This window comes from Sorex araneus, chromosome 6, assembly GCF_027595985.1.
Source record: "Sorex araneus isolate mSorAra2 chromosome 6, mSorAra2.pri, whole genome shotgun sequence".
Classification (NCBI taxonomy): domain Eukaryota; kingdom Metazoa; phylum Chordata; class Mammalia; order Eulipotyphla; family Soricidae; genus Sorex; species Sorex araneus.
In genome coordinates, this window is record NC_073307.1 from 30,418,316 (window position 1) to 30,445,275 (window position 26,960).

At 36.4% G+C, this 26,960-nt stretch overlaps 1 protein-coding gene across 1 annotated transcript in view; it reads right to left on the reverse strand.

Moving 5' to 3' along the window:
• Positions 1 to 7,460: 7,460 nt before the first annotated feature.
• ADAMTS19 (ADAM metallopeptidase with thrombospondin type 1 motif 19) overlaps positions 7,461 to 26,960 on the reverse strand; it is a 218,235-nt gene continuing 198,735 nt past the window's right edge. Inside the window, exons 22-23 of the mRNA XM_004609957.3 lie at positions 10,738 to 10,915; positions 7,461 to 8,711 (exon numbers count right to left, since the gene is read on the reverse strand). Coding sequence (XP_004610014.3) covers positions 8,560 to 8,711; positions 10,738 to 10,915 — 330 coding nt within the window. The 3' untranslated portion in view covers positions 7,461 to 8,559. The remainder of the gene's footprint in view (positions 8,712 to 10,737; positions 10,916 to 26,960) is intronic.

Genomic DNA, 26,960 nt, shown 5'->3' on the forward strand with positions numbered 1-26,960 from the left:
TAATGAACCTGAGGACGCTTCCTTTGCTACCTGACACCACTCTCTCAGTGGTGGAGGCCACTCTGGAAAGGATATATGAGCCCACAGGAACCAGGCAGTGCACACATGAGCACGTACACACACACATACATGTAATGTACAATTCACTCAGGTTGCTTGAATGGGCTTGTTAAATTTAAGGGGATTCCAAAATTAGATTTGCATTGCTCTTAAATTTCTCCAGTCAAAAACAACTACTCCTCCCTCTGGAGAATCACACATTCTCCTTAGTATTAGTATCCTCCCTCAACATACCTCCCTTCACTAAAACAATAAATTAAACAAAGAAGATAAAAATTTAATAACTTGAGGAGACTTTTCTGGATCAAGGCCTCCATGGTGAATATCAATGTTGGATTTGCTCAGCATGTGGCATACATGAGATACTCACCTGTAGAGACACGACTTAATTTTTCTCTTGAGAGCCCACCCGAGCTCACATGGCTGATTGAGCTCACCTCATCTCACACGCAACGCGCAGGATCTGGTTTCTCCACAGACTCCCAGTCTCAGACTAGCGTGAAACCCAACCACGTTTAGGCTGTCAGCTTCCTTATGGGCAAGAATAAGACAACACCTTGTGTTATGGTTTGTTCTAGTAATACTGCTTGGGCCCATTCTCTGACTCTTGGTTGATGTCTCAGCTCCCTGCTGGGTTTGAGTTTCCACAAAGTGCATTTGGAGCTGAAAGACTATCTAGTCTCTGGGTTGGGATGACGTGCTGTCCTAAGTGGACCCATCTGTATTGCACAAAGCCAGGAGGAGGTGGGGAAAGATGGATGGAGCCAGGAATGATGCTGACTAATGGAGATAAGCTCACTCACCACAAGTCACTCAGCCGTAGGCGAGACCGATAGTTGTCACTGGGAAAGAACGGGTTTCTCACTTTCAATGCAAGTGAGAGAGAAAAACTTTCCAACTGGGAAAAGGTGAAGGATAGACTCACCAGCGGTTTCTGAAAGACCTAGTTTATTATTCTTATATATATATTTTGTATTTCCGCGAAGCCATCTGATTCAGCAGCACGATTTCTTTTCCAGGGGTAAGGGTTACATGTGGAATGTATCAGCACTAGATTTCAGAAGAGGGACGTAGAGCTTATAAGATCAGCAGCCAGGATGTTCCCGCATCAAGTAAGACTCCAGAGAATACTAACCTTCTTTATAGCAACAAGCATGAACATCAGGAAAAAAAGAGAAAAATCTATCCTAGTTATAGTTGTAAAACTGTATTAAGTAGTTGCCATTACTGTATGAATTTTCTGGACCTAAAATCTTACATTATAATAATTGAAACATACTTTGCTAGTTTTATCAATACATTTACTGGAGAAAGTAAGAGAATCTCTGTAACGACACTTCATAATAAAGCAATTTTACAATGAAGTGTTTTAAGAGTCAAGTGTATAATGTATATGTGTGCTTGGTACTTTCTGGATTTTTCTGGCTGTGCTCAGAATACATCTAATGAACAAATATTTCTCAGGCTGTTAGCTTTTCTAAAAGATTCTTTGGGGAATTACACACATATTCAAGAAGAACCTTTCTTCTCTTTGGCTCTCTGTATTGGCAAGTGAAGATACAGAACCGAGATCCAAATATATTTGATTAGACCTTTTTCTTAGCCAAAGTATGAGGTAGAAGAAATGAGCCTTCAGTTTTTCTCCAGCATCTTTCTTTCAGATTTCTCCTTGAGATGCGGACTCTAGATGCGAGGGTTGTGTATATTTCATATTCTTTACAAGATAAGGCTCTTACTCTCCATCTTCATATGCACCCCATCATCTTTTGTCAATCCTTAACCCCGAACCTTGAATTCTCATTTCACACTATTATCTTCATAAGTAGCCTACATGATTAGACTCAACAAATCATTTTAACTGCGTCCCCAAGCCTACTTATGCCGGTCCTTCTGTCTGAGACATTTCTTCCCATCTTTTTCTACTGTTAATTCTAAAAGTTAGAAGTAACATTGGATTTAACATTATATTTTTAAAGAGTACACAATTAATAACTTAATATCTTTATATAGTGCTCAGGGTTGCTTCTAAAAGTCTCATTTCTATCCATCAGTAAGTATACAATTGATTTAACTATCCTGCTAGCCCCCTTCTTGTCTGTTAGCCACCAATTTGTTCTCTGATTCTAACAGTTTGATTTTCTTCTTTGCTTTCTTTTTGTTCTACATGAGTTAATTATGTAGCTGAATAGTATTCAACTATATATGTATATATAATATACACATATTTATATATACTATAATTCTTATTCTACTTATCTATCAAATTGCAATTTTATCTGCATCTTGGCTATTATAAATATTATTGTGCTGGACATAAAGATGCATCTATCTTTTATAATTACTTTCCCCAAATTCTTTGAATAAATATTTAGAAGTAAAATTATTGGCTTATATATACTTTTTATTCATAAATTTTTAAAAGGAATCTTTGTACTATTTTCTATACTGGCTCTACTACATTTCATTCCCACCAATAGTATGTGAGAACTGCCCTCCCCCCACACCTCACAACCTTACTAAAACTTGTGTTTTTTGTCTTTTTGATTGTAGTCACTTTAGGGTCAGGGAAGCAGGTCTTGGTTTTTGGAGAATGTACAGAAGGTGGTTACTGATAAATGCATCTTGCCAATTTATGATTGTTCAGTTCATTTGTAGTTCTCTGTTCTTCTTTTGTAGTTTAACGGCCCTCTTCTGTGTTTAGACTTATTCACATTATCTTTTTTTCTGCAGTAGTTTTATTTTGAGATTTCCATGAGATTCATAAATACCACCTTGTTTATAATAGTCTGCTTTAAACTGGTAGCTTGTAATTTTTTTTATCCTTCTGTCTACAATTTTTACTTCCCACTTGTCACAGTGACAGTAATATCTCATTGGTTTTTAATGCCTTCAAAAAAACATGAGTTTTCTTTCCTAACTGCCTATTTTAGTTTTGATATATATTGCTCTTGTATCTTTTATCATTCATTATATTTTACCTTTTTGTGCTTAATGCACAACTTTTACTGAATATTTTAACAGCTCTTAGGATGGAGCTGCTTTCTTTCCTAAGTTTTCTTGTTACCACTCTAAACATTTATTTTTGAGGCCACAGCATCTGTTCTCAAGGTTTACTGCTGACTCTTGGGGGTTTAACTCTAGTGCTTGGGAATAACTCCAGGTGATGCTTGGGGGACCATCAGTGTACTGGGGCTTAAACTGTGATTGGCCACATCAACACATGTGTCTTAACCTCTGTGCTATTCCTCTGGGTCTAATATTTGCTTGATAGATAATCCATTATTGGTGAAATACTTTTGCTTTTCTTTGTGTGCATAGTTATTTTTTTCTTCAATTCTGAACAATAACTCTATTCAATAAATTATTATTAGGTAGAATATTTTCCTTTCAGAAGTTCGATTGTATCATGTCATTACTCTCTGGCCTCCAAAGTTTCTGCTGAAAAAGTATTTCAGGTTTAATACATTTCCTTTATAGGAAACATCTTTACTCTTGTTTTTAGATGTATCTGTATCTTTTGTTCTCATGATGTGTCTGGGTAAGGGTCTTTAAAATTTTTTTTTTATTGAATCACAGTGAGATACACAGCTACAAAGCTGTTCATAATTGGTTTTCAGTCACAGGATGCTCCAATCACCAGTGTACTTTTCCCACCACCAGTGTCCCCACTTTCCCACCCACCACCATCCCCATGCCCATCTTGGGTAAGAATCTGTTTGAGTTTAGTTCATTTGGAACTTTCTGTGCTTTTCATACAAGTTTATTGTCTCAAGTTGGAGACATTTTCGGCCGTTATTCTTCAGGTAGATTTTTCTGCACCTTTCTATCTCTTGTACTTCTGACACTAGTATAATTGGATGTTACTTCTTTTGATGTGCAACTTCCTCTTAAAAATCTTTTGGGACCCTCACAAGTAGTACTTAGGGGGCTCAGGGTTAATACTGGTGATAATTAAGTACATACTAGGACCTAGGGCTGTGTTATTGCCTAGTCTCTGCAGTGATAGGACCAACAGGTCTACCCCTGTGGTGTTTGGGGGCATCCAGGGTTTTACCCAGCAGTGTTTGGGGGGCACCCCACAGCCCTATTCCTTCTCCCTGACCTCAAAATAAATTATATTTTAATTCATTTTAGTACTTAGTTCTGTTTATATAATTTTCTATGTTTTATCTTCTAGCTTGCTTTTTCTTTCCTCAGCTTTATCAAGTCTGGATTTAAAGTCTATATATTTTTCAGTCTAGTTATCTTATTCTTAAAAAATCCTATCTTCTAACTTCCAGTGGGAGATCTCACTTAGCTCATTCATTCTTTTAAGTTTGAGATCATTTTAAGGCCCTTTCTCTGAGCTCTCTATCATGTAGATAAATTATGTCCACTACACTGAGCTATTTTTTCCAGTTCTTTTGAGACATGCTGCTTTATTTACTAGATTCACCGTGTTTCTCTGTTTTAGAGCAATCTCCTGAGTATTCTGGAAGGAGTGTGGGGGCTAGGGACTGGGGGCCAGGGTGGGGGAATGGTTCATATTTAGTGGTGCTGGGCTATCCTGCCAGTCCATATTCCTTCCTTCTTATATAATCTGCCTGAGCCCAGGTTGCAGCTGTTTTGGACAATTGTCATAGGTGGGTTGTTCCAGATGCTTCTGTGAGTTTAGGGGCCAATGACAACTGGTAGCTTAGCTGTGTTTGGGCTGGGTGAATCTATAGGGGGTGCAGAACCCAACAGATTTTGCTTTGGGCTGTTTGGTCAACCTCAGCATTTCCTCATTTCCCTACTTTTGCCAGACCGTTGGGGGGGAAATGTAAAAATTCTGCTATACTCATCCCCTGCCACCCCACCCATTGCCTCTCCCTAGAGAGTTCTAATGGTTCCTATTCCACCAGAAGTCCTCCCAGGATAAGTAAATGAATTTCATTCCACATTCCCCATACTTTTCAAATTGCCACCTCTACTCTGGGTCCCAGTGAATGTCCATCTTTGCTCTAGTGAGTTCTATACCCATTTCTTTGATCTAGTTATTGGTTGTGTTGTCAAGCAGCAAACTTATATCTACTACAACAAAGGAATCTACACATATGTATGTAGTCTCATAAACGTCTTGACAAACTGTGCCTTTATAGTCAAACTTACCTGTCTTTGAAGGCCTTTACTGTTTATTGAAAAGCTGTGCTAATCTCTACACATAATTTTGTTTTGAAAAACAACTTCTGTCCTATTAGAGACTGAATGCTTGACCACGGACCCACAAATTACTATGCGACTTGGGTTGCCCATCATAAACTGGGTGATGTCTAATCCAGCATACCTTTGATAAATGACTAGGGCAGAGAAATAGTACATCACCATCTATACAAAATTAGTCTTAGACCATGCCTGAAGGCATGACCACAAATAAGTGGTTCTGTCAAGGGTCTTGTTATTCTTACTACATTGCCTTTTTTTAAGCCCACACCTACAATCTCAAAGAACATTTCTAATGACCAGTTGACCAAAATAGACATTTGTGCTTGGTTTACCAGTGGTTCTTCAGAACATACTAACACCACCAAAAATGAACAATTGTAGCTCTACAATCCCTCTAGAGGAGGCAATGAATGAAAGGAGTAAAGAAAATTTTCTTAATGTATTCAGCTATGTAATCAGGTTCCAGAGGTATAAATATTTGCTAACACACAGATTATGGCTAATGATTTGACTGGATTGCATGGGACATGGAAGGAGTGTGATTTGCAACATGTTCTCTGGGACATTCTGTTGATGTTGTTATGCTTGTTGCCACTCCTGCCGTGCTTGGCAGACCACGTGGTGCTGGGAATCAGACCTGACACTTTCAAAGCATATGTTCCAGCCCTTTGAACTGGCTTCCTGCCCAACAGGGACTTTCTGAAACATATGTACTTGCATAGAGTTCCTGAACAACCAACATACTTATATCCCATTTTGTTGTTCATTACGAAGTATCTCTAGGTCAGAGGTCTCAGCAATCTCGTAAGCAAGATATGTATTCTTTGTATATTCTTTATTATGGAGACAATTCAGTCTCCTCCATCACCCAGCTTTGTCTTTGGCCAGTGGTTTCAGAAACAAAGAGTAAAGGTATGAAGAGTAGAAATGTGCACCGGGCTTACAAACGTGGAATCCACTTGTCAGTCATTCTTGTTACAGTCGGTCCTGAGGACTCAACTTAGTTGTAGCTCTATTCCATGAGAATAGCAGACCAACACAACTGAGTGCTGTTTTATTGCATTAGATCACATCTTGAATAAAACAGTGGTTTGTTTTCACAAAAAAAGTTACTCAGAATAAGAATTTGTCCACAGAGCTTCTGCCAACCCCAGTCTGTTTAACAAATGCCTCATTCACTTTTGCAGCATTGTGTACAATATCGTTTTTGTTCAGAGTACTTGTGTTTCTGCAAATAAATGATGGTAGTGGACTCCTATTCCTGTAAATGTCTGGTATCACCTTTCTCTCATAGTGCCTTAAAGCATGAGTAAATAGAGGCTGTGGTGTCATTATCTATTTCCCCCCCCCTTTTTTTTTATCAATTTAAAGATTCAGGTTTCTAGTGGGGGTGAAAACACCGTAGAGGTATGCAGATATACTCTCTTAAGATGTCTTTGGTGTGAACCATAGACAAGTAAATGGTATTAAAAAATAATGACTGAAACCTGATAATGAACTACTTTGTAACTGTGCATCTCACTGTGATTTAATTTTAAAAAAAGGAAAAGAAGTAGATTCATGGATTAAAAAACTAAGGAATGAAATAAAAAAATGTCTTCTGTTTTGATTTACTTTCCTCCTTTCCAGATCTCCTGTCTTACATAAGATAAATTGATAGTAGTTAAACTTTTATCTCTGTAATTAAATGAAAGATCATACAGAGTGTGGGACAACGTAGAAACAAAAATTCCCCCATATTAAAACAAACTCTAAAATGAAGGTAAAAATTGTTTTTGAGAAAAGTATCAAGAACTGTGAGCATTTGGAGTTTTTATTCTTCTTTCATTCTATCTAGTCTGCCTGCCACACTTTCAGGGAAGATAGCCAGGGCTTAGAGACACAAAACTATTGCCTATAGTCATTACTGTAGCAGAAAGTCCAGTGTTTTCTTGTATTGGGTCTCTGAACCCTAATTACCAAGGGAAGGATCCTACAGTGATATCTGTACACACACAGGATTTGTATTACAGTACATACAAATTTGTATTCTCCCAAGATTAGGGAAACAAACTTTTAGGATGAGAACTAAGCATCTCTCCCCTTTGCTGGAAATAGAGACAGTGTATATTCCAAGAGTTTTCACCACATAAGCGTCCCTTAAGAGATATTTAGAATGAAAGAGAGTGCCAAGGCATAAGGAAATGTGAGAGATGAGGAAGAATCGCCTCCCAACAGGAAGTTTCACATAGTTTATTGAAAAAAAAAACCTAGGAAATCATGTGAATCATGTACAATTTTTTTTCTCACAAGAAAAATTTTAAGCTTTTTTTTAACGTTTCACAGAATTGCAAAACATTTTAATTTTTGAAAGAAAAAAAACAGAATGAAACTACCACAGTATCATAAGCTTCCCCCCACCATTTGTTTCTAAAGGCTGAAATTTAGTAATTTTTCTTATGATTTGTGAGGCTAAATACAATAGTCTGATAATCTGCTAAAAAAGATACAATGAAATGGGTGGATCAATACCTCCTTTTATCATATTATTTTAAAAAACACCTAAACTCTAATAACAGCATGTTAAAACAATACACATTTTTGTAGGCTGTTATTTCTATAAGTTTTTCTACACTATATCAACAGTGCAATGGTGATTCAGTGTAAATCATTACAGTGTCTCATTGTTACAATACTTGTGTTCAAGTACATGTTCATGAACATGATCAAAGTCTCTATTTGGACTTTTCCATTATTAAAATAAGGCTATCATTACAGTAGAATTTTTTCCTACAAATTTCTCTAAATCAGACCCAAACTCATATCCTCTAAAAAAAAAAACAACCTATTCAACACTATGAGGTTTTGTTATGTTTACTCATCTCCTGCATATTTCTACAGAAAATGGGCTTATTCTGCATTGGAACACCAAAAAATATTTTCTCTCTCCATATAAAACTAAACTATTGTCTAAGTTAGTATACATTCTCAGTAACACAATGGTATTGATGGAGAGAGTAGCACCTTAGAGACAACCCTAGCTAAAATATATTTATGCCTAATAATCTTGTAATTTAAAAAAAATTCTTTAGTTCGGAAACTTGATCCAACTTATTCCTAAAAAGGTTCTTTGTGTGTGAAGCCATATAATGTAAGTCAAAATTTTGTATAACCCAAACATATACTGGATGTTTGGCAGGCAAAAAATAATAACAATAAATTAATTTGATTAAATTACATGTAACCTGATAATATTTGGTCTGAAGAATATGCTAGCATGTGTATTTATAAATAATGGAATTGCAAAGAGCTGTGAGCCAGCCAGCCTGCTAGGGGTCAACTCTTCTGCTGCAGCTTTTGAGCATAGAAGTCTCTGCACGTCTCACAGCAGCGCTGATACCACCGCATGTCCTGACAGAGGTTCTTCTCACGGATCACCCGACAGTACACAGGCCACTGATCTCCCAGGCACTTGAAAGTCAGAGCAGCTGTGAAGCAGAACACAGGAAACTCAATACAGGTAGACAGGCTGGGTGTGGTGAGCAGAAACTGAGTGAGGTGATCTTGTACGTTCATTCAGACTCATTTATCTTTCGGTATTCCAGCAATCAAACGTATTCACACACATTACAGTGAAAGAGGCAAGAGGATAATATTCTCATGGGAGAGCTGTGTTAGACATGAGAGACCCCCAAATACAAGGAGCTATAATGCAAATGGATTCTTGTTTTTAGGGCTTTTAATCACACCTCTTTGGGGGAATTTTAGTTGAGAAGATTAGAACAAAAAAGTGAAGGTGCTCACTGGCTCCACCTTTATGCTGATAAACAGAAGGGTTGTTGTGGATGACCGATGATACAAAGAATTAGCAAAACAAGAAGATGCTCATAGTTATTTCATATTTATCATTTGCTACTTGGCACATGTGCCTAAATGGGATATATGGAAACAGTCATTTCAGGCAACTTTAAAACTGATCCTCACAAGTCACTGAAATTTATAACCAAGTGTTTGGCATGAGAATGTGGCATAGGAAGCTTGGTCATGTAGACTTGGCCTCAGTTTTTCAGAAGGAATAGTGTATTTTGGCATAAAAAGTAGAATTTGCTCCTGCTACACTTCTTTCTTTTAGCTACTATTCTAATAAGACTCATCATTTCACTCTAAAACCCTGATGTTATAACTATTTTTTCTTTTAGGTTTGGGATATAGCTTCAACAAATAATAAACAAAGAAAATGCAAATGTAACTGAATTTTTTTAATCCATTGTTTTCTGTTACATGATATTTCAAGAGGTTCCAAGTAATTGTTGGGTAAAGGAATTGTGTTTTTTAAAAATATATTGATTTGATGCATCTGCTCAAAGATTGCTTAATGTTTTGTCTTAACTCATCTTAATTTTACTTGAACTGATTATTTCTGAGAAATGCTAATTATTTGGCTGGGAAGTGAATTCTTGTATTTTCACGAAGAACCAAACTTTTCATTTGATTTAGTCATATGCCTAGAAAAACATCTATTACTATTTATCTCCTTGCATTTCTGCAACGTTTTCCATGTGATTCAATTACTCCTTTGGAGATTTCATGCAGAGATTAAATGGAGAATGTTCAATATAAATCAATTGTGACCCGATAATTGTGTTGTTAAAAGATACTAGTTGCTGCTGAAATAAGAGCACGTGCATTCATGAATATCTATAATGCAATTCTAGGCTACAGCTTTTTCAAATATATATGATGCTTCTTAATGATGGATTAGATTGACTAACAAGTTGAGATATGAATTTCTAACAAAAATGGTGTAGATAATTGATCCTAGAAATGATTTACAATTAATATTGTATCTGTACAGTTGAGGAGAAAGAAGGGAAAAAAGGTATATCTAGTTCAATAGATCCACACTCAGTCATCTAAAAGTAATTTGTATCCTGCTCTTCCAATATGTACCCAGGACCACAAGATCAGTGGATAAATATGAAGTTTTTGTTCTACAAACTCATCTTTCCACAGACTTTACCTCAATTGAGAGTTTTTTTTTAATTGAACTAGTCAAAACCACAAGTATAGTTCAGTTTTTTCCATCCTTCCTAAAACAACTTGGAGTGGTATAGCATTGGTATTTGGGGGCCCAAGCAGTTCTGAGGTAGCAGTTTCAGGAATGAAACTAATTTAGTCTACAAGACTTTTTACTCCATCATTTTGAGTAAGCTATAATAGTAAGGGATATAACTAAACTTTAATATGATATACAGGGCCAGAGAGATAGCATAGGAGGTAAGGTACTCGTCTTGCCTGAGTCTGACCCTGGGTTGAATCTCTGACATCACGAATAGTTTTCCTGAGCACTACCAAGAGTGACCCCTGAGCACAGAGCCAAAAGCAAGCCCTGAGCACCTCCAGGTCTGCTCCACCTTGCAAGTTAATAAGTGGAAAAATAAAGTGACGTGCAAAAGAGGAGAAGCTGGGAACTTCTCTTTATTCCTCAAAGCCATCTCCTTTGGATCTGCTTACCCAGTCTGGGGGATGTGATGGTATTGACATTAATCTTCTCATTGCAGGGCTGAAGGTGGCATGGTCTGTAGGCAGCAGGCTTTTCTGAAGAAAAACACTCATTTCCATGTCTTCCGGTGATCTTATGCATGCACTGGACAACACGGGACTGCATTCCTTTGCCACAGGTAATTGAGCACTAGAAGAGACACAGATCTATTAAAAATCTCTCTTGCTGTTTCCATTTTTTTTAGATATATAAGGTTTTCACCATAGTTCTTAAAATCGAACATGAGCTTAACAACTAGAGCTGACCTAAGACCTGGGTCAGGGACACGGCTGTAATGCTGCACAGAACCTGGGCTGAGGGTCACAGTGGATGCAGGGGAGTAAAGGAGGATAAGGAAAGTAGGATATGACTAGAAGTAAAGGCAAGTGAAAGACATTTGTAATATATTTGGCTTTTAAAATCCTACTATAATAAGGAAGGTTTTTTGTCATATTCAGACAGACCCAATATAGCTGGCCAAATGTCATTGCCAATAGTTTTGGTTAATCTTAAAGCAAGTCCAAAGAATATGGGCAAACCAACTCAGAATATATAACATAGTATATAAACTCAGAATATGTAACAAAGTTCTAGAATTTCTAGGACAGTGGTTAAAAACCACTGTCTTAATAGACTTGGAATTTAATTTTCATTAGAACACAAATAAAAAATATCAAGCTCTATCTAGCAATTACTGTCTAATATACTTTGGAAAGAATTATATTGAAAACTTAAGAAAACAGATGTTTAAAATGGAACAATTAAAATCCCAAGGTTCTTTATTTTTAGAAGGTACTACTAAATAATTGGTTGTTTAGATAAATCATAGCCCTTTGATTAAAGACAGACATAAGAAGAAAAAAGTCAAAATAATCTGGGCTTGAAATAAGAATTGTCTAATCTTGCCTCTAGCAAATGACTTCTTAGGATTTATTTTTCCTTTTTTTGTTTAAGCAACATATTGCAGTAGATTGTAGTCTGCTTTCAGTCCAAATTACTATGCAAGTAAAAACAACTTATGATTGTAGTCAGGTCATTTTTAAGTGGTGAAGCTATGTAACAGTGAAAACTCAAATTTCATTATCTAAGTATTTTCTATCTCATCCAACTATGGTGGGACCAAAGTTCTGTTTCATGAAGTCTCAAAATTATAGTTTGAATGTCTCAATGTCTCAAACATGCTTGATATTTTTCAAGCATATATTTATCACCCACTATCTTCAGGATCCTCTGAGGACAACAAAAACAGAAGAAACTATAATTATTTCAGAGGTGGGGTGGGAATGATAGTAAGACAATTGCCTTGCACATGGCCAACCTGGATTCAGTTCCCAGCTTCCCATATGTCCCCTGAGCACTGCCAGGAGTTATTTCTGAGTGCAGTGCAAGAGGTAATCCCTGAGCACTACTGGGTATGTTCCCCAAACCAAATAATAATAACTTCAGAAATGATACTGTATTGGGACTATATTAAAAACACAATGATACAAAATAGATTAAATTAAAAATAGTACTAAATACCGGGCTGGAGCAATAGCACAGCGGGTAGGGCGTTTTCCTTGCACGCAGCTGACCCGGGTTCGATTCCCAGCATCCCATACGGTCCCCTGAGAACCGCCACGAGTAATTCCTGAGTGCAAAGCCAGGAGTAACCCCTGAGCAATGCTGGGTGTGACCCAAAAAGCAAAAAAATAAAAAATAAAAATAGTACATAATACTAAATACCATGGAAACTGGCAGTTTATTCACTTTTAGGTGATTGTTTAATATTTTATATTGTGAGCTGCACTCTAGAATTACTCACTTTTTTTGTGTGTGTGCTTTTTGGGTCACACCTGGCTCTACACTCAGGAATTACTCTTGGCAGTGCTCAGGGGACCATATGGGATGCTGGGAACCAAACCCGGGTCAGCCGTGTGCAAGGCAAATGCCCTACCCGCTGTGCTATTGCTCCAGCCCCACTCACTGTATTAAGATTAGAGGAAATCAGCAACTCAGATTTTAAAAGTTTTTTCTTTACAATACTAACAGATACTCTGTCAGATTTATTCAATGCCAGGTACTATTAGAGATTACATTTATTATTATATCTCACATGAAGTCCATGTGTACTATCTCTAACTATTTCTATCACACAGATGAAAAAATATATGTTCAAACAAGTAAAACACAGTGGCAACATTTTTACATTTAAATAGTGAAATTAAGGTTAGAGCAACAGCTCAGTGGGTAGGGTGCTTGCCTTGCCAACCCAGGTTTGATCTCTGGAAACCCATATGGTCCCCTGAGCTGGGCAATTCCTGAGTGGAAAACCAGGAGTAAGCTCTGAGCACAGCTGGATGTGACCTTCTGTCCCCCAAAGAGAAAACAGTAGTTAAATTGGTATCTGAGTCCAAGTATACTGAATTCACAAGATTGTCCACCTGAGGATTCCTTAATCCTGTTGCTTGCTAATGCTTTCTCGAGAGCGAGGCTAACAGTCAGAAGTCTTTCCTGTCATTTGGCTAAAGTATAATTCTTGTATTTTAGTGTTAAGACGACTATTAATACATTTGAAATACTTGTTTTGTTCTAACTCAGGTATATGGTATAAGAAAAAGTCTTCTGCCCTACAGAAAATTTATATGCATTGTTTATTTTTAATATACAGAATCTTGCATGGCAGAGCCTGGCAAGCTACCCGTGGTGTATTGGATATGCCCAAAACAGTAAAAATAATAGACCTCATTCCCCTGAACATGACAGGGACAAATAGAGATGTTATTGGTGCCCGCTTGAGCAAATTGATGAGTAATGGGATGACAGTGATAAAGTGATTTTTCACTAAAATTATTGAATAAAATAATTTAGGAAAATGGGAGCAGGGGGAGAATCAGTAATTGAGAAAGAAACACATCCAAGAGAGAATGTGGGTTTCTCTAGAGACCAGAAAAATGCATGATTTATTTTTAGATAATGTGATAATGTATTCAAATTAGGAAACTTGCAAAGTAGTTTTTGGCAATAATTTCTGACTATAGGCCTACATTTTTGTGTGCATTTGCATACCCATAAATTGTTCTGGGTAAGCCAAGTCATAAAATAGATAACCTAATGGTAGATCTATGTATTCAATGATAAACACAAATATGGACATGAAATACTCCTGTTTCACTCCGGGCATTTATGGATATGCTTTTACACAGAATAGACTTAATCTTCCCCCTAAATCCAGTAAATTTACAAATGGAAAAAGTGGGGCTCATAGAAATTATTTCATTCACTCTTTAAAAAAATATTAAGCAGAACTTTACAGAATGCCACTCTCCTGAATACTGGCATGTGGCATTAGATGAAGCAGACAATATCCACTGCCCACATCGTGTTCACATTCTAATTGTGGGGAGCAAAAATATATAAGCAAAATGCAATGATGATTGTGAAGGAGAAAACTAAAGCTGAGAAAGAGAACTGGAAAAGTCTGGGGTAAGGATGTCTTGTAATTTAAAAGAGATGACTGGGGAAGTATTTAAGGCTAAAGAGACTCACTTCAGACACAAAGCCTTTGAATCCACATAGGATGGGCCCTCCATGTTTCTACAGATTTTGGGTCATAAGCAGTCGCCCTTCACTCCACCTCCCACCTCTCACTCGTTCTCTAAGTCTTTTTTTCTAACACATTTAAATCTAGCTCTTCACATATGAACTAAATAAATACAAAATATATTTGAAATAAGGTAGTACTACAGACTTCCATTAAAATGGAAACATCAACTTGCCAGCAACTGTGAAAGAAACACAGGGATGTCCAGATCACTTGCTGTTGACATTTTTTTTTCTATAAGAAAAATTTCCTGACTAGAGTATTTGAAAGAGACTTGTATTATCTGAAAAAATAGTCTGTTTTGCAGGTTAATATTGTCTTGAAGTGCCTTTGAAATAAAACACTTCACGAGTCAATTCTATGAACCAGAAGCCTATAATTCTGGACAGAAACACAATCTTGATGTCTCAGGTATGCTACAGTAAAAACAAAACAATAATCTTTAGGATAAACTTAAGCAGCTTAGAAAATCATTCTCATGACTTCAGAGTTAGCACCTTTTTGACACAGAAAACAAGGCACACAGAAAACTTGTTTCCCTCCCTTCCCCCCACAAAAAAGCTTCATTGTCTCTGCAATAGAAATCCGTTGTAGTAACTTATGATATTCATCATTTCTATCTACCTGAGAAAATTATAGCCTTCCCTACGTTTGGATTTACTTTAATAATTTGTAAGAGGCTATCAAAATAGCTACATACTGCAGTGGAAATTAACCGATCTTTCTCTGGGCCAGCAAGATAGCTTAACAGCTGGAGAACATACTTTGCAAGCAGGAAGTCTGAGTTTAATTTCTGACAACTCATGATACCCAAGCACAACAAGTAGTGACCCCCAAACACTGTATCAGTAGTAGCCAATAGTATCACTGAGTGTGACTAAAACCCAAACCAAACCAAAAGTAAAATTCAGTTCTTACCTTAGGACATTAGCGACAGTTTCCAAGACTGTATCAAATTATGACTGTGCTATGTATTGTGTGTCAAACTATAAGCACAATAAAGTTTTTTCAAAGTTTAGATTATTAAAGTGATTAGCAAAAATCATTTCATAATGAGAGCCATATGGTAATAAATTAAGAGCAAGATGATATTCTTTTAAAATGAGACATATAGTTTAGAATCAATAACCTTTTTCCATGATCTAAAATTGTATTTCCCTTCTGTTATTTTTAGGCCAAGTACTAAGAATTAACTGCATTGTACCTTTAAAAATTCCTCTAACTAAATTAACTGAAGAGAAGTATAGAGTTCATGTTTGCTTAGCTTGTATGTTTATAGTTTGTTACAAAGGTGATTTGGTGATAGGTGTAAATGGAACTCTTAAGAAATTCTATTTTCTATGTTTTTTTTAAAAGATTCCACAAGTGAGTGCAATCGTCCTATGTCTGTCCCTCTGTCCCTCTCCTGACTCATTTCACTCAGAATTATACTCTCCATGACCATCCATTTATAGACAAATTTTATGACTTAATTTTCCTGGTGGCTGTATAGTATTTCACCGTGTAGATGTACCATAGTTTCTGCATAGTTTCTTTATCTAGTCGTCTGTTCTTGGATACTTGGGTTGTTTCCAAATTCTGGCTATTGTGAATATAGAAGTGCTGTAATTAATACAGAAGTGCAAATTTTTTTCCTGCAGAATGTTTTTTGGCCCCCTGGGTATATTCAAGAAGTGGTATTGCTAGGTCATATGGAATTTCTAGACTAATTTCTAGACTAATAATACTCAAGGACACTAGAAACAAGGACCAGGAAGAGTAGCCCAGAGTTGGACGCTTACTACAAGTGGCAGGGCAGGGAGGGCAGGAGTATAGAGAAGCCCAATATAAGAGTGACTACTGGAAATGATCACTCTGGATAAGAATTGGGTGCTGGAAGTAGGTAAAGGGATATACATCATAACCTTTCAGTATCTGTATTGTAAACCATAATGCCTAAAAGGAAAGAGAGAGAAAGAGTGTGAAAGAAAGTGAGGGAGAGAGATAGAAGAAAAGTGCCTGTCACAAAGCAGGTGTGTGTGTGTGTGTGTGTGTATGTGTGTGTGTGTGTGTGTGTGTGTGTGTGTGTGAGGGGATGGGGTGATGCGGGAAGGAAAGTGAGGACATTGGTGGTGTGAAATATACGCTGCTGAAGGGACAGGTGTTGGAACACTATATGACAGAAACCCAATAGTGAATAACTTTGTAGTTCGGTATCTCATGGTGATATTTAATTAGAAAAATAATTAAAAACATCACATAATTTTTTAGAAAGTTATATTTACAAGTCAGAAGGTACCATTAGCTAGTCTTACTATAGGTAGTAAAAATGCAGAGTGAATTGGCAAATTTATTAACTGGCCTATATACAATAAAAAATAGGAAATTGGAAAAGTGTTTGGGATATCACACTAAAAATAATAAATGCGGGGCTGGAGAGATAGCACAGCGGGTAGGGCATTTGCCTTGCACGCGGCCGACCCGGGTTCAAATCCCAGCATCCCATATGGTCCCCTGAGAACGGCCAGGGGTGATTCCTGAGTGCAGAGCCAGGAGTGGCCCCTGTGCATCGCCAGGTGTGACCCAAAAAGCAAAAAAAAAAAAAATAATAATAATAAATGCTTCAGTTTGAGGAATGAGATAAGCACTGAATGGCTGTGTATCCATCTCACTGACAAGCCAAGGTATAGCCTCTTTTCTCCATTGCAAAAGATGGAGAATAAGACTTTGCACAAATGAGTAAATGGCAAGAAGAAACTGACAATGGAAATAACATTTCTAATAGATCATGACTTATGGCATTACTAATGTTAAAATCTTGGTTTTATATTTAAAAAAATAGATAAATAAAAAAGATGTTCAAGACCATTTTACAGATATTTTTTAATAATTTCTATATTTAATAAGATTATTGAGTGTAGATGTTAAATGAACCCTGATGAAATTATAAGTTTGTCAGAGCAAATTTGATGCATTTTAGGAACACAGAATTAGTTTTTAGCTCGTGTTATAAATAAATTCCTGATGGAGCACATGTTACTTGAGTATACTCTGTTAAGTTTTCATTATTTTATATGCAAATATTCCTTTCATGATATATTGAGTTTATGTAGCAAGAATATGAATCTTTTTGAATAATGGTCTTACATGTATTGTACCTCAGTTTCAGAATAATACCAGTTGTTTAGTGAATGCTGACTAAAAACTAGTGAACGATGGCAAACACATAGTTTAGTATATTGACATGAATAAGCATGTTTAACTCTGAGAAAAGGACACCAAGGCATCAGTATATACTATCTTTCACATTTATAAGTATCAGTAAAAGGGAGGAGCAGTGTTAAAGCTTCTTCACGGTACCAATTGAATCTGCTTTTGCAGAATATAAAGTTGTCATTCTGCCACTGAAAATTCATGATGTTAACAGAAATTTCCAGCATGGCATATGATGAAACCTATGTAGTATCATAGCTCTGCAGCTTGACTAAAGAGCATCATTATCTTGTAAAAAAAGTAATGGATATATTTCTAGATGGGCTGGAGTGATAGCACAGTGGGTAGAGCATTTGCCTTGCATGCTGGCCTACCCGGGTTGGGTTCCTCTGCCCCTCTTGGAGAACCTGGCAAGTTAATGAGAGTATCTTGCTGGCACGGCACTGTAGAACCTGGCAAGCTCCTGGTGTTGTATTTGATATGCCAAAAAAACAGTAACAAGTCTCTCAATGGAGACTTGCTGGTGCCTGCTCAAGCAAATCAATGAGCAACGGGATGAGTGATTAAAGTGACAGTGATATTCCTGGACAACTTAATTTCACTTAAGCACAGTCACACTGTAGCACTGTTGTCCCATTGTTCATTGATTTGCTTTAATGGGCACCAGTAACGTCTCCATTGTGAGACTTATTATTCCTGTTTTTGACATATTGGCATATTGAATACGCCACAGGTAGCTTGCCAGGCTCTGCTGTGTGTGCGTGCAGAATACTTTTGGTAGCTTGCTGGGCTCTCCGAGAGGGACAAAGGAATCAAATCTGAGTCTGCCTCATGCAAGGCAAACATCCTACCTGCTGTGCTATCGCTCCAGTCCCATTTCACTTCACAAATGAGATATCCATGAATCTCTTAACTTCGCTACTTAAAAAGACTATCATTCCTCCCAGTGATCCCCGGTTCCAGGAACTTCTGTGGTCCCTGTGTCTAAGATCAGGTAGATTTATTCTACACACCATATTTGATATCTCACACTCTTGTTGTTGGGCAAGCTGTCAACATTTATGTGTCTTTTAATTTAACTTGCATGAAGAACCATGCTTGAAATGTGAGTGAGCCTTACAATTCTTCATCTGTGAAGATAGAGATCTTGTAATGCTTCTCTAAAGTGAATATGAAAAGGACTATAAAGAAAATCACTTTCTTGGGCTGGAGTGATAGCATAGCGGGTAGGGTGTTTGCCTTGCACGTGGCCGACCCGGGTTCGATTGCCAACATCCCATATGGTCCCCTGAGCACCTCCAGGAGTAATTCCTGAGTGCAGAGCCAGGAATGACCCAAAAAGCAAAAAAAAAAAAATCACTTCATAAAATTAAAGCATATGACAGGAACTTTGCTCAAAAGAAAAACAAATATTTTAGCATTAGAATAAAAATATTTCAAAATGGCAACTTGGCATTTCACTTTACCATTTTGTAAAAACATGCATTGAAATAAGTCTACTTATATAGTAATTCATAAAAATTGTTATGAATGTAGTCTATATTTTCCTAGTGATAACTTGAATATGTGATTTGAACATGGAACTAATATCAAGCTTCAATATCTAATCTCAGATATTGGTATGTCATAGTTTCCACACTTTTAAATTATTTAATGTTAGTTTTATACCATTTCCTTTCAGAACTTTGGGATAATCACATGAACAATGTTTCAGTTTCTTGTTACTCAAAATATTTAGATGATTTAGATTTGGCCAATTGGAAAATTAGGACATAAGCAAATTTGTAAATTGAGGCTAAGTAATCAACTAGTTTTCTAGTTCATTTATGATACTGAATGCACTACATTGTAGAAATCCTTAAGCTGTAACCCCTGATAACCACTGTAACCTTTTAAACATTTATACTAAGAACAGAAAACCCACTAGTTAAAATACTATGAAGTATTTTAGAGTTTATTTGACAACAAATTTAAGTAATACTGATGTACTTTGAATTGCTGAAAACAAAAATACAAAAATACTCAATGTCTAATCAAGTTTCAGTACATTTATGGGTTAAAAATAATAATCCTCACACTTGGCCAGCACAGAGATTTCCCGAGATTCCTTCCTTCTAGACTGTGCCAAAGATATATATTTTGGAGAGAATGTGTATTCTCCAGGCCAACAACTAAGGAAGGCTCTGTAATGCTTTACTTATTTCCAGCTGGCCTCTATAAGAAATAGGAATTCCTAAATTAAGAGAAAATTGTCACTGGCAAGTAGTTCTTTTTTTAAAAAAAAAACCATGGTAATAGACAATCTTATAAAACTGATATACTCTGTAATGATAAGTACCAATATGTAACAAGTTTAGCAGCATTGACTTGGATAATCTATTTTGGGAGACTGAATGGATTATACTAAAGTGGTTTAATAAAAGTAGCATTCATATTGGGGAGAGGTGATCATAAGGAAACTAAGTGATGACTTCTACTGGAAATTATTAGCACAACATTCCTATTCATTTATGTATATGTTTGGCTGTTCTATCTTCTCTTTAATAACATGAGTGTGAAACAAGCAAACTAAGGAACCAGAGTTAGGCAATTTAACATTTACTATTTCTTTTGGTCAGTGTTTCGGTGTCTTTTAAAAGTAGCCTGCCTTATTTAACACATAGGTATTTGGAACTAAATCCATTCTGAGAGGCTGAGCATTTGAAGATTTTTTTTGCCTATATATTTAATCAACTGTTAAGTTCTATAGTTCAATTTGGTTTTGTCTCTTTAATAATATTTGTGTGGTTACAGCAAATCTAGGACATGCATGAGACAGAATATTACTACATGTCTGATTAGCAGAGAACTACGTATATTTCAAAAGAGCCATCAAAATAACCCAAAACAATTTTGATATCTGCATACACAATTATTATCAAAATTATACAAGAATTTGTTTTACACTAAAAATCAGTTAATAAAGTCTTGGGCCAGTTGGAATTCTGCTGGTGCTCAGCCTATTAATTACTCTTGTTTACCACAATGCCAACCATTTCCATTTAAGCTGCAGCAAACAGCAGCAACTATCTTCTCTGGCAGTTTTTCTGAACAGTTAATACATTATTTTATAAAATACATTAATACATGTGTAATATTCATTATCTATTCTGTAAGGGTTAATTTTTTAAAAAATTTAACATGGCATAACATTTTTCAGGTGTATATTATTATAAATCCTTATCTATGTACTACAGTCAGCACTAAAAGTTCAAGTCTATCCTCCACAGTACAATCTGCCCCTTTGACCCAACTGTCTTACCCCTACCCGCTCCCTCTTCCTGTTTGTTTACCATTAATCTGATATTATTATAGTCTCAGCATTTATTTTGGATTATTTTATTTCATTCTCTTATGTATTACATGAGTGAAATGATGTGGCATTTGACCCAAGTTATTTGCTTAGTATAATATTAAGACTAGTTCCATACATGTCATTATAAATGGCAAGATTTAATCATTTAATAAAATGATTAAATTTTAATCATTTTAAAATTTGTAAATTTAATCATTTAAAATATTAAATGATTAAATCCTGCCAATGATCTATTGTTTATATAGGATACCTCTTCAGTGATTTATCAATAGAGCACTAGGTAATTTCCAACTATTGGCTACTGTATATAATGCTCCAAAAATATGGGCCATATATATCCTTTGAATTTGTGCTTTAATATTATTATTTGAGTAAATACCCAGAAGTGGGGATAACTGGATAGTACTACATTTCTTTTTTATTGTTTTGAGGAATCACACCATACAGATTTACAAAGTAGCTGTGTCAATGTACATTTCAACTGGCCATATAAGATTTCTTCCTTTCTTCATGTTTTCTTTTAAACTGGTTGTTTCTTGTCTTTAGAATAATAGTCATTGTCATTGGTGTATAATTATATCTCATTTTTTAAAGTTGCATTTCTGTAATCATGAGATACTTATGAGTACCTTTCCCTGTGCATGTTGGCCTTCTTCACTTCTATTTCTTTGAGAAGTGTTTATTTAGGTCCTCCACTTTTTTTTTTTTTTTTTGCCAGTCTTTGTGGTGCTTAGGGGATCATGCAATGCTGTAGATCTAGCCCAGGGCACTCAAATGCAAAGCATGACTCCAGTCTTCACGGGTATCTTCCTGGTGCCTGTATGAGTACTTAATGTTTTAGATATTAAGCCCCTGTCACATAAATGGTTTGCAAGTATTTTAGCCAATTAACCAGTTATAGTTATGCTTTGATAGTGCTTTTTGTTATTGTATAAAAGCTTAGTTTGATGCTGCTTATTTTTGTTTTTCTTTCCCTTGTTGGTGCCAAATTCACAAACATCTCTAGACCCATGTGTTTACTACTTATGTTTTCTTCTATATTTATTGTGGTTTCAGATATTACATTCAAGTCCTTAATTATTTTTTATTGAATTGTTGTGTGTATAATATGCTTTGCTTCACTAGTTATTTTAAATCCTGGAAATAGCAATTTTATTTTATTCTTTTGCATATGACTGCCCAATTTTCTAAACATGAAGATGGAGGAGACTTTTCAGCCTTCATAACATGTTCATGACTTCTTAATATTAAATTAGTTTATGATCTGTATGGGGTTAATTCCTGGGCACTCACCTTCCCATTGCCGCATCTATTTTGTTAGGACAATAACATATCATTGTGATTATTAAGACTGAATTACAGTTTGAAATTGGAATGAGAAGCTGTAAGCTTTGTTATTTATTTTTTCTCAGGATTGGCTATTCCAGAATATTCTATGATGCCCTATAAATTTTAAGATATTTTGTTCAGGATCATAGTGAAAATTTTAATGGCCAATTAAACAATTAAAATTCTAGTACCTGAACATGGAATATATTTTTCTTTATGTCTTTTAAATTTTCTGTTGGTAATGTCTTAGAGTTTTAAGTGTGCAATTAAATTCTTCGGTATTCTTTATGCAATTGAGATTTTTTTCTTTTTCTTATAGATTGTTGTCACTGCATAAAAATTCAAGATAGAGGGGGCCAGAAAGAGTATAGGGGTACAGATGGTTGATCTGGTGCCACATGGTCCCTTTAACCCCCAAATACCACCAGGAATGACCCCTGTACACAGAGGCGGAAACCCTCTATCCTAGTACAAGGTGAGTGGTTTTGCAAACAAATATCCCTCACTGAACAGTATGATAGAATTTAAGGGGTATAGTTTAACATATCTGTGTGCATATAGGACTTATTTGCCCAACCCCTTTCACTACAGTAACTATATAATACATTTCACCAAGTCTAGATACTAAACTATTTCTCCACTTGCTTTTTCTACCTAGTTTCCAGGTGATCCCACTTATATGTGAAACATATTCCCACTTCCTTATTTAAAAGCAAGTTATTTTTGTGTATTGATTTTGGATCACTCAACTTTAATGAATTTATGTTACCAGATAACTCCTAGTTTTATTGACCTCTTATAGTCTTTTCAGTACCCACTTTTTCTATTTTTTTTTTTTTTCCTTTTTGGGTCACACCCAGCGATGCTCAGGGGTTACTCCTGGCTTTGCACTCAGGAATTGCTCCTGGCAGTGCTTGGGGGACCATATGGGATGCCGGGGATCGAACCCAGGTCGGCCGCGTGCAAGGCAAACGCCCTACCCGCTGTGCTATCACTCCGGCCCCACTTTTTCTATTTTTTAAGTGATAAGAGTACTTCATGGAGGCACTATAGCACAAGTTTTTGGTCTCCTTTACCTTGGTTGTATTAGAGTATTGGCATCTTTCTTTCTTCACTGTCTTGACTGGTAGAGTCAATAATGTCCCCAGTATTATGGGCACATTGTTGCTGCCCATGTCACTGTGGCAATGCAGCCATATCTGTCACCTGATTATTGATCTCACCCCAGCAGCAGGATGAGGTCTGAAGGGACCGAGAGTCACTCCACCTCTGAAGCTGCCTGCTTCCTTGTGTCACCTCTATAGCCAGTGTCTCTGACTTATGAGCATCACAGACCTCTGGTACCAGGTGAGCCAGCAAGATAGTTGTAACTTCTGGATTTGCTGAGCAAGGGGCTCTATTTCCCCACTTCTGCTTTCTTTATGTGTTCCAGACAGTCTATCCATCTTTAAACTTATAGATGTATGGATCTGGAAGAAGAACTTTTGAAACTCTTGTTGACTTACGAAAATCTTATTCATTATAGAGTGGGAGTGTGTGGGGGGTAGGGGGGTGTTGAATGGTCATAATGCTCATGTCACTACTTCTTCCTTTGATGATCACTGTCCCCCAAAATAGCTTTGGAATGCTCTTTATGCCATCTCTTATAAATAACATAAATATCATTTTAAAAAACTGTCACATTTGGAGCTGGAGCGATAGCACAGCGGGTAGGCCGTTTGCCTTGCATGAGGCCAACCTGGGTTCGATTTCCAGCATCCCATATGGTTCCCCAAACACTGCCAGGAATAATTCCTGAGTGAAGAGCCAGGAGTAACCCCTGAGCAATGCTGGGTGTGACCTAAAAAAGCAAAACAAAAAAACTGTCACATTTATTCACAAGCCACTTTCCAATAATACTTAAAAATGTGAAATCATGGAGACCCTGGTATACTGTAGAAGAACACTGACAGTAAGAATCAAAATAGTACATATAAATATTTTTGCCTTGTGTAATCCAGAGGATATTAAACATACCTTATCTGTATTTATAATTACATATGTAAATGCATACACATACATTACACACACAGATAAACATACCCAGACAGAAAAAACTGGAGAGCTGGAATTTCTGATGTCTCACTATCAGAGGTCTCCACACTTTACTTGGTCTGCCTTCCCTCGTTAGAAAAAAAGTCACACAGGAAACCCTGGAAACCCACCTTCCTTAAGTGAACAATCAGAGAACACCCCCATTGCTCTTACTGGTACCACCCAGGAATCCTCTTGATATCAGAGGAAAACACTGCTTCAGAGTGGCTGCCTCCCAGATTTAATGTGTTTCTGCTGTCTTAAAGGACACTACCTGAATACAATTGAACATAATTGTGAATTCAATTTTTTTAATACAGCTGGGGAAGCAGACAAGACTTTCAGATCTTATAGATGATAGCAATGAAAAATGTTATAATCTGTCAGTGTAAAGAGAGGGACAAACAGTCTGATATCCTATAGTTTGGGGATATTTTGCATGGTTTAGAAGACATTGATCTTCTCCAGGTAGGAAGTTAAGTAGCAAGATGTGAGTATATCAAAATAATGGGGTTTAGAGAGAGAATACAGGAGTTAAGGTGCTTTCTTTGCATGAGCTTTCCCAGACTTTGTCCTTGGCATTGCTAGGGGTGAGCCAAAATAAATATGATTCTTTTCTTTATGAAAGACTTTTCATTATTTCAATTATTAGTATAAACTTAGAAGTGCATTTTCAAAGAAAATGTTCAGGTATTGCCAAATATCTCTAGCATATTTTCAGAACTATCTCTTAATGTTAAAAAAAACAAGTTCATAATCTTTGAACTCTAGTGACTTCAGGATATAGGTTCATATTCGCTTAGTTACCCCATAAATTTTCATAATTTATTACTAGAATTATAAGCACCAATATACACAAGTTTGATTTCAATATAAATATTGTTAGGAAAAAATGACTAGTCATTGAAATTTGAATAATCTAGTGTAAACTTTCGCAAAGTCTATTTTGTGCTAAATAACAAACTGCATCAGGGATGTAGGAAACATGATCTTTATGATCATGAGAGAAAAAGGAATGCTAATCTCTCTTTGAGATTTACCAAGAACAGAATAATGTTAACGACATGAAAATTCCTACAGCAGAAAGTATTTGCTTCTTTTTTTATTTTGCTTTGTTTTGTTTTAATTTTTTATTAGTGAATCACTGTGAGGTAGGGTTACAAACCTATGGACTTTTGTGTTTGCATTTCAGTCATACAGTGATTGTTCACTCTTCCCTCCACCAGTGCCCATTCTCCTCCACCAATGTTCCCAGTATCCCTTTCATCACCACCACCCCAACCCCCACCACCACAAATCTACCTCTGCAACAGAGCATTCCCTTTTGTTCTCTCTCCTTTTGGGTGTTACAGTTTGCAATAGAGGTATTGAGTGGCCATCATGTGTGGTCTATATTCTACTTTTGCACGCATCTTTCAACCTGAATGGGTCCTCTCAACATCCTCTACTTGGTGTTCCCTTCTCTATCTCATTTGCTTTTCTTTAACTCTAGGTTTCTCATATATGGAGATCACCTCTGAAAGAATGAGATTTCAATGTTCTTTGAAATGGAAATCTGAAGCATCTTAAAGCTAATTTGAATTCAATATAAAAATGATGGGCTGGAGTGATAGTGCAGCAGGTAGGGCGTTCACCTTGCCCACAGCCTACCCGAGTCTGATTCCTCCGCCCCTCTTGAAGAGCCTGGCAAGCAACCCGTGGTGTATTCGATATGCCAAAAACAGTAACAAGTCTCACAATAGAGATATTACTGGTGCCCACTCGAGCAAATTGATAAGCAATGGATGACAGTGACACAGTGATAAAAATGATGGAATGCGGGTCTTCAGTAAACAACTCTCTTGTTCACTATTTCAGCTATACTCAATATTAAGTACTTTTAATTTTATGTTCTGCTAAAGTATTTATTCACTATTGACCTGACACCATGCACAAATCAATTTGAAAGGATATCCTAATATAATTAAGCTTCCCTTAAATAGCCTGTTAAAACTCAATGTAGTTTAGCTGTATTAAAACAGTTTGGATATAACCTAGAGCTGCCTGCAAATCAATACCCTTCAAATTTTCTTGTTCCTTTTGACTTATGGGAAAAAACATAATGAGCTGATCCTTGAATATGGCTTAGTTATCACAAATTGTAGCACCAGCATCAACATGTTAAAAATACAGTTACTTAGTTATTTAATACAGTCTTGACTACATTGATAAAGATATGTTTAAACCCATAGGATTTAATAAAGAAACATGTGTCCTTTAAAATTTCACTGTTTTCTTTCCAGAGGAAGAAATTTCCTTATTCATAGTTTCCCACCAACTATGTTGTCATAAAATTTTCTGTAGAAAATATCTGTGGACCCTATTGCAAAAATAAAACACCCAAAAGGAGAGAGAGAACAAAAGGGAATGCCCTGCCACAGAGGTGGGGTGTGGTGGGGGGGATGGAATTGGGGGGATACTGGGTTCATCAGTGGTGGAGAATGGGCATTGGTGGAGGGATGGATTCTCAAACATTGTATGAAGGAGACACAAGCACGAAAATGTGTAAATCTGTAACTGTACCCTCATGGTGATTCACTAATAAAAAATAATACTAATAAAATAAAGAAAATATCTATGGAGGCTCATCAAGACAACAATCTTGTAAAAATTGGAAGGAGCCT